This window comes from Lampetra planeri, chromosome 33, assembly GCF_965212315.1.
Source record: "Lampetra planeri chromosome 33, kcLamPlan1.2.h2, whole genome shotgun sequence".
Classification (NCBI taxonomy): Eukaryota; Metazoa; Chordata; class Hyperoartia; order Petromyzontiformes; family Petromyzontidae; genus Lampetra; species Lampetra planeri.
Window position 1 is genome coordinate 7,273,546 of NC_136139.1, and position 8,969 is coordinate 7,282,514.

The 8,969-nt window shown below is 46.8% G+C and overlaps 1 protein-coding gene across 3 annotated transcripts in view; it reads left to right on the plus strand.

Moving 5' to 3' along the window:
* Positions 1 to 5,957, plus strand: part of LOC144729729 (mitogen-activated protein kinase-binding protein 1-like) — a 77,907-nt gene extending 71,950 nt beyond the window's left edge. For 2 of the 3 annotated variants that reach the window (XM_078610174.1, XM_078610175.1), the window contains exons 27-30: positions 346 to 577; positions 1,834 to 2,661; positions 3,567 to 3,652; positions 4,332 to 5,957. In XM_078610174.1, the coding sequence (XP_078466300.1) occupies positions 346 to 577; positions 1,834 to 2,661; positions 3,567 to 3,652; positions 4,332 to 4,637 (1,452 nt within the window). In that variant the 3' untranslated portion in view covers positions 4,638 to 5,957. The remainder of the gene's footprint in view (positions 1 to 345; positions 578 to 1,833; positions 2,662 to 3,566; positions 3,653 to 4,331) is intronic. The other variant, XM_078610176.1, reaches the window with a different exon arrangement.
* Positions 5,958 to 8,969: the final 3,012 nt, after the last annotated feature.

The following is an 8,969-nucleotide window of genomic DNA, read 5'->3' on the forward strand; positions in this document are numbered from 1 at the left end:
TGAACCATACGCTGCCCATCCTCTTGTAATCATACTCAGCAGCAGCAGCTTGTAAATCGAAAGGAAATATTCATTGCTAGATCGCAGGATTGCGAGATATGGTGATGGCTTTGAGAGGCCTTCTTCCAACAGTGGATTGATCATGGCTGATACATTTTTGTTTTAATCACCGTTGTTGAGCACAGGCCCAAAGGCCCAAAACACCAAATGGCCACCAACAACTAGCACTGCACTAGTGAAGGTGTAATAGATGAGGGACGAAGAGAGCAGTCGTGTAATCCGTGTCGTATCTTCCTTTTCAACGATCCGATCATTGCCGATGCTGCTTTCATCAATTTATCCCAGTTTCCTGTGAAGTCGAGGCCAGGGGACCGGCGCACGTCGGGCGTGGTGGACAGGGCCGCCACCCCCCGGGGCCCACAGGTACCGGCTGCAAGCAACCGGAGCCCCGCGGCAAGCGGTGCGGCCGACCGCCGCCGCACTCCGGGCCTGCCCGGCTCGGGGCGTCCGTCAGACGGGACGCCGACCTCGTCCGCGATGAGGAAGGCCGCCTCCATGTATGACCTCGCTCAAGAAGGTACGGAGGGTCGTCGCCACCGATCGCCTGGCACAAACGCTCGCTGCTCCGTGGCCTCTTCATCCTGTCGCTCTTCCGGGGGTGAATCTGCTGCATATATCTGCTGCTGCTGTCCTGTGTAAACTTTTGGTTTCTGCGGTGGCGTCTCCTGGGCTGTGTGGCGAGTGTAGAAGAGTGGCGAGAAGTTGGTCTGTCGCGGAGCGGTTCTTCTGTGAGGATCAGCCCGTGTCGATGATTTGAGTGGAGTGAAGTCGACGAGTGAGCTGTGATGTTATTGATTGATCATCATCTCCGTTGTCATTTATCTTCAGTGTTGTGTTTTTGTTTTGACATTGCGTGATCTAGTTAGACTGTAGTAATGTATATATTGTGTGTGTGTGGGCAGTGGTAGTGTAGTAGTTAGCGTACTCCTGTACAAACAGACCCAAGTTTGGTTCCTGCTCACAGCCAATGTAGGTGACAAATGTCTGAACCGGCCCCGGGTCTCCCCCAGGTCGCCTCAGCCTTAAATGACGACCTGGTGTGGTGTGTAAACCTCAGCACTGGGGAGACAAATGTGGCCGAGCGTGTTGCTAGCCCACTTTACCCCTTCGTGTGCCGTGTGGGCTTTAATAGGTATCAGCTAACAGCACTTGCCCTAACAGTCTGCGAAAGGCTATATGGGGGATATTCATGGTAGTATATTTTCATAATGAGGCGAATTGTTCATTAAAGACAAGCTGCTGTGTAACGTGTTTCTGGATGCAATTGTCATTTGAGAAGGGGGGGGCGTCTGCAGACGTAATTGACTGAAATAAGGGGGGAAACCTCGCATCTGCTATTTAGACGGTGCGTAATTGTAGTTGCTGATTTTAATAACAGCATTTAACGTAGGTTATGCGTAGCAATGTAGAAAGATGAATACCTTTCTGCATATTGTGTTGGTTTACAATTTCATTGAAATCATTTTTGTAATTGTGTGAATCGTGATTTTTTTATATTCCCGGCTTCCCTGAAACTATTATAAAATAATTTAAGTGTGATAGAGGATTGAACATATATATACACATCTGTATTAAAAGTAGCTCATTGTTCTTTTAATCATATATTGTAGTGGTGACACTTTGAGTGGAAAACCACAAGTCATTTTAAAATTCTGTGACATTGACAGCTAAATATGCACGCTATATATAGACCTATTGCATAACCTAGTGCTCTGCTTTATTCTCACATACGACAAAAACCATGCATCCCCCTATTGTTTTTATACTCAACAGAGAAGTACTCATTGCATGCCGGCACAGCAAAGCCCCAAACACGCTCAGTGATAGGAGCTCGCGAGTCCCGTGCTGTCGAGCCCAAGCGATCACAACCGGCCCTTCCGCCAAAACCAGAGCCGCGAGCCATCGTCAGCCCAGCAATGCGGCAGATCGCAAGGAAGAAGGCTGCCGCGAGCCCCTCGCCCAGCCCCGCTTCATCCCTCGCCAACAGCCGCATGACCCGAAGCGTGTCCATGGGTGACGGCCTTAACTGCAAAAACTTTGGTGGCTCCGACGACGACGGGGAGAACAGCTCGGTGAGTGAAGATCTCTACCCCGTGAGAGACCCGGGTTTGAAGAGGCCTCCACCGCGGAGGTCGTATCACCCTTCCAGGCCGGCGCCGGGGTCGGCCTTCAAGTCACCGGCAACGTCCAAGTTAGCGCCATCGTCGATGAAATCCGCGCTGGTTGCTCCCTCCACTGTGGCTTCGCAGTCCACGGTCCGCACGGCGTACAGGACGAGCCTGATCCTGGAGCTCTCGAAGCCGCTCTCGTCCCACATCAACACCGCATCCAACTCGGTGGTGCAAGTTACAGAGGTCATGGAGGAGTTCCCGTACGTGGAGCCTTCACGCAAGACTTTGCCCGTGGGCCCTCGAGCAAATGCGGAATTCCATCGCCTCGACGCGGCGAAGGCTTTGGCTGCCGCCGACTTGTCGAAACTAGACTTGGACACCAGGGACCGTTCTTGGCTTGGGAATATGGCCAGAAAGGACCCTGTGCCCGAGAGCCATGAGAGCCTCAAGCCAAAATCTGGACGTGAGAAGCTTCTAAAATCATACAAAGGTTTGCTGTTGAGCAATCACTGTTTGTCGCAACTCTTGGTGATCTGCGCACGATGGTCTCTCTACTTGTGATCTTCCGCACCCTAAATCACGCGTAGACGTTAGCAGCGTCGCTGGATGTTCTGTGGCGGGAAGCGAAGCCCAATGGCTCCACCGCACTGAACATTCAGCACCTCTGCGTGCCCCAGCAGCTTCGCTTGTAGTGTGCTTGCCCTGTTTGGTGATTGATTTTAGGATTTGTTTCCTCGCCTGTAGTGCTGGTGCAACCTTTCTCTGTTTTAATTATCCTAGTTCTGTTTTTTTCTTCTTCTTCGTGTTGATCAACGCATACCTGCCAGGTGTAGTCACATCGCAACTGCATCAAGGACTTGTCTGCACTTCTGCAGTGGTTAATGCACTACGCTATGAACCCAGAAACTTGAGTTTGATGTCTTGCTACAGCGAATATTAGTGGCATGTGATATCTGAACCGCTCCTGGGCTTCTCCCATTCACCAACCCGCATTGACCAATGTGGTTGAAGTAAGGTCAAATAAACCCCCACAACCAACACGATGTGGGGAGGCCTTCATCCAACAGTGGATTGACAAAGGCTTGTACTGGATAACCAGATTGTGTGATTTGTTTATTTCCGTGAGGGATTTTAAGGAACGGTTTTAATTGGCTCGTTTACATTGCAAGTGGCCTTGGCAGGTATGCACACCACACTGGATCACTTGGTGGTGGGTTCTGTCAACTCGTGTCTTCTCTTAGTGTCTCTCCTGATGTTCCTGGGGTTTTAGATGTGGTCTTTCCAACATTTAAATCAATGTGACGTTTTGAGGATGGAAGTGTGTGTGTGTGCGCGTGAGTCACGTAGAATCTGCATTTTCAATCCCTGCTTGATTTTAAACATTGCTTTTTACAGAACTGGTGGTGAATGCGGAAAATTGTGAAGAGGCAGCCAATGACCTACTTCAGAGCTTACAGAAAGCCATCTTGCTCTACCACAAGGTAAATTGTGATACTACTGCATGGGTTTTCGTGCTTCTTATATATTGCTCTGATGCGTTTTCGAGCTGTACCATGTGTTGCTCCCTGTGATATCCGAAGCTTTGCCTGACGTGCTGGGAGATTCTTCAGGAACTGAATTCCACAAGTGAAGTGAAATGTCAGACATCGTGCCAAATAACTCGTGGTTCCAACTGAAAACACAGCAGAGGGGTGAATCATAAATATTTAATAACGTGCAATTATTTTGCATTGGAAAATGGCATTCCTGCATCACGAATGCCCAGTATATTGGAGACAGCAGCTCCCTGAAGACAAATCATGGTAATGTAAATAATAAAAATGCAAGGCCAGTAAGCCTGCAACGATTCAATGGATAGCAACAATTTTAGGTCACGATTATTTTAGATAATATATTATTGTACATTGTGGTCATTGTTGTGCGACCTCTTCTGGGGCCATTCTCTGTCACAGGTTGATGCACTCTGCTAGCTGCAGGTGTCGAATTGAGAATGTGTTCATCTCGTTACATGATGCCGACACTCCGATTGGAATGCAAATTGGGGGGTGGGAGGGGGTGGAAGGGGGGAAAAAGCAACAACAAAATTATAACAAATCTTGTCAAGTAAATGACATGCTGGCACGGGATTCAATCGTTGCACATCTTGCCTCGTTCGTCTAGATCCAGTCAAGCGAGACGCCTGTGGGCAGCAAACACCTGGCATCGGTACTCGCTGATGCATTCGATGGAGCGCGGGCACAGCTTAGCACGCTGGACCGGAGTGAGGCGAACGCCAGTGGTGGCGGCCGAAGCATCGACGCCAATGACGACGCGTCATGCGCGCGCGGCGTGGACGGCGACGGTCCTCTACTGCCGGACGACGCGTCCTCCTCACCCGGCGAAGACAAGACCAGCGCCCTCCTTGAGCACTACTCCAACATGCTGATGAGTATGCTGGAGAAGAAAATGTCCGGAAACAAACTCTGATGGTGATGATCATTGGCGTCGGTTTTTTTTTATGTTGCTGTATTTTTTGTTGTTGTCCGAATGGTACCGTTTTTTAATGGACGAACAGATGTAGCGACGGAACCTTATTTCCCCTTTGATGTTTTGCACATTCGAGCGCACGCAGCGCCAAAACACATTGCGAGTTGATGGGCAGAGCGAGGCACACAAAATACCGTCTGTCCGTTTTTCACTATTTACCGAGCGACTTAAAAGTGTGGGATTCAGTGTTTCGGGTTGAGCCCGGATAGATGGCAGATGAGTTAGCAGTGTTTTCAGACTACCTTGACAGCACAATGCATGGTGGTTGCATGTCTCGGATGAAATGTTTTGAGTAAATGAACTTGCCAATTGAACGCCAGAGTATATGCAACACTAAAGCAGTATAAAGTTAAACTTCTGTTGCTTACAATTAACTCATTCGAGTACCCTGTAATAGCAGACCACAACAGCAAAGATTATGCTTAGCAAAGTCTTAATTTTTATTATTTCCTGGAACAGCAAGCCATGTTCGTTTGTAAATACTTTTTTGATTTCCTTGAGATATATATAATAAGCTTGTACGGCAGTTAAGTACACACTGGAAACAGTGGGTCCATCTGATTATTCTTCCCCAAATCGTTTTTGGTAACTTGTTTGTGTACAGTTTACTTGCGTATGCCTCGTCAGGTGCATCGTTAACTTATGCTTTGTATAATCCGGCCTTCTACATGGCCACCGTTTGAAAAATAAACTTTTTGTATGAGAAGAGGCATGCTATAGTGCACGATTACTATTACTGTATATGCCAAAAAATGGTAAAGGCAATAAGGCGTAAAACTGATAAATCCTGTATAATCATGTTTTATAATGTTATTGTTATTACTGTAAATTTCCAAAATGAACTGCAGTTGTGGCGTATGCAGTCGCGTAAAGTTGTTACACAAGGTGGCCATTCGAGTGTAGTTTATTTGTACCGGTCACATTTTCACTTTTAAATAAAACGACAAATACGTTGACGTGGTACGCTTTGCGGTACGAGAGCTTTCCGTTTTTTGCATTAGTCGCCCTGAAAAAAGTGTTCATGTACATGATGTATTGCACCTCAACGGTGTTAATTAGTCCTGTAACCACATGCCCCACACACACGTGTATTTGCTGCTTTTTGTACGGTAAGAAGGAAGTCTTTATCGTTTTACGTTCAGTTTGTGAGTAACAGACGCGGTATTCACCTTTTCATGTCCACGCTCACGTTAACTCTTCACTATCGCAGTAGTGTTTGGAGGTATGCAATTGGTGGAAAAAAATAAACATTCAAATTCATTCCTTATGCTGCTGTTGTAATTGTGTTGGGCGTTCATTTTTAACCTTTTCATGAAACCAATTCGAATGCTTTGCGTTAATAACACTGGCTGGGCTGGCCCACCGGTACAATGTGTTGTTCGTAATTGGAAGATTGTTCAACTCGGTCCTTCATAAGTACCACGTTTTAGGGAAGTCGACAAAAAACTGTCCCCCAGCATAGGAATAACATTTCCACCACACATGAGCAAGAATCCAATTTGCCTTTTACCAAATGTTAATTAAGTCTTAAGACCTGCACAAAACTCTTCTAGTAATTTGACCTAGGTTATAGTTTATATGTTGCACATAGCTTGTCAACACATTCCTGCGGAGGGAGCTGGTAGGAACGTTGGGTTGCTCGGTCAATGGCCGGGGTCAACGGCGGCGTGGTGTATTCCGCAAATATGGCCGACTGTGAGGGCGGGCACAAGCCAGCGTGAATAGGTTAAACGTGTTTTATAAGGGCACCACGGGGTGACCAGCCCTTCCCACCCAGCCCCACCCTCCCCACCCAGCCCCTCCCCACCCTCCCCTCCCCACCCAGCCCCTCCCCACTCTCCTCTCTTCACCACTCCCATTTTTGGATGCACGACGGACGGACACAATAATCCCCTGTGGGCTGGTGGAACCAGGTGGTTCCTACCAGTATAAATGGCAATACAGTAGTTCCTTTAAATCTTATCGAATCCTTTTTCGACGAATCAAAAATACTCAAGTGCTGTGACCGACTCGGACAAATGAAGTATCTTCGAAATTCATCTTCATGAGCCAAAATCAATCCACTGCTGGATGAAGGTCTCCCTCCGCTCTGAACATCTCGGCGTTGTGATGTAATGGCCCTTTTAGCATCTGCACACGAGTTGATTTGAGTGCAGGCAAAAACCCACAAATTAAAAAAACATGCAAATTCATTTAGTTAAATAATCAGATTGAGCCTCTTCATAATGACACCCTAAGATTACTATGAAGAAATGTAACCTTTGCTGATTTGGATAATATATAAGCAGACAATGTCTCCTTTGTATTTGTCTCGACATAAAAAGTTTCACTTCTTTCCACAATCCAATGGCCTACAGCCTTCTAGGAATTGCATGGGACGTTATCTTTCAAAGAGATCGATCAATTTTCACCAAACCCTGCGGTTAATGGATGATGCCCTTGAAGTAATGGTTGGCCCGCTTGACCAGCAATCCCGAAGTTGCCGGTGCAATCTTGAAACAATGGGGGGCACGTTTCTTAAATCCTCCTGCCTCTGTCCGCCCAGCAGTGTAAATGTGTACACCGCAGTCGATTGTAAGGCTGTGTGTGGTGGGGTAAAGTGTGCGTGGATACTTCCAACCTCCAAGATGTCTGGCTGGTGTGGAAGTATCGGTCAAAATTCAGCACTCGAGGGGTCCTTTCGCACTCTCGTTGTGGCCTCAGTCGGGTAGTGGAATGAGAAAGCAATTCCAGTGCTGTACCTTTGCGGTTTTCATTACCTTTTCCTGCAGTTAATGAAGCGTATTTGACTTGATGAGCACCGGTCTAGTTCAGCCAGTTCAAGTCGGGTTACCGGTAACGGCAGCAGCAGCAGTGAGACGCATCTGTTGGACGTACCCCGCTGAGTTTATTAGGTATAGTGAGAGAACAAAAAAGGGCTAAGATTAATTGGTCCAAGTTGACCCCTGCTTGGTGTCCTGACAGACAACTGATAGATTGTGCATTAGGATAGAGGTCGGCTTGTACTTGGTGTGATCAAGTTGATACAAGGCGAGGGACAGTGGTGTATTAAGGCAATATGTTACATGTACGAGGGTTAGACATTGCGTGTGATATTGGTCTTATGTTGACGACTACAAAACCTGACGGCAAAAGCAGTGTTATGGGTAGACTTCACTGGGATGCCCCCTTCCATGTTATTGTTTGTAATATGATCGCCAGCCTTTATCAGTATCAGAATATGTATTTATACTGGAGAAATTCGAGGAGCTGTAAAGCAATTTTTCACAGGTCAGAACATTATAACAACAAAATACAAAAAAAAACACGATAGTGCAAATTATATTCAAGGTAAACAAACCACTTAAAAGTGTAATGACCGAAAAATGAACCCAAACCATATGCATAAACAAAGATATCCGATTGGAAAAAAGGCCTCCACGGTGATTGGTCGGGAGGCAGACTTTCAAAGAGATTGGAGAATAAAGGTTGAGTGGAAAAACAGAAAGGATCCGTTAAAGGGAACGGACAGGGATTGGCAAGAGGTAAAAACAAGGACAAGGTTCGAGAAAGGGGGCTGAGGGATATATAAGGGGAGAGCACGAGGAGTGGGGACGCTCGGAGGAAGATACAAGCAGGAAGACAAGAATGAAGCCAAGAGTCCTTCATTGTGGAAGTCTATAGTCGGGTTCCTTATTGTAGAAATCTTTCATAAAAGTGGCTCTTATTACTTTGTCGTTGGAGTCGCAACAAAGTAATATACAAACAGAATAAAAAAAAGTTTTTATCTTACTCGGTAAGATCGCTCAACCTGGTAAGCGTGCCAACGTTGGGCCAAGTTTGGCACGTGGTTGGACCAATGTTTTGGCCAACGTTCCATGCTTATTTGGAAATCTACGCAGGTTTGAGTCTGGTTGGTGCTTGGATGGGTGCATGAGGACCATTCACAAGCAGTTTGTTACAGGGCTCTCAGGCTTCGTTGTCAGCTGAAAAGGGCAGTGCAGCGAAATCAATTGTACAATATTGTACTTGTGTGTGTCCATGTCCATCTATAACTCCCCATCTTCAAACAGCCCGCATTGACCAGCATTGTGAAGTATGTTTAGGCATATTTCCCAGAGCTGTGTGAAATGTTTGCAGGACAGGCAGATTCCTTTTTTGTGATGGGCCAACAATTGTTGCCATACTGCGTTGGCAGGGGTGCCTAAAAAACACATCGACCTAACAACATCCATCGGCAAACACTGGCCGAAAATGACGGATGAGAGCATGGCTGCTGATGAGACTTGCATG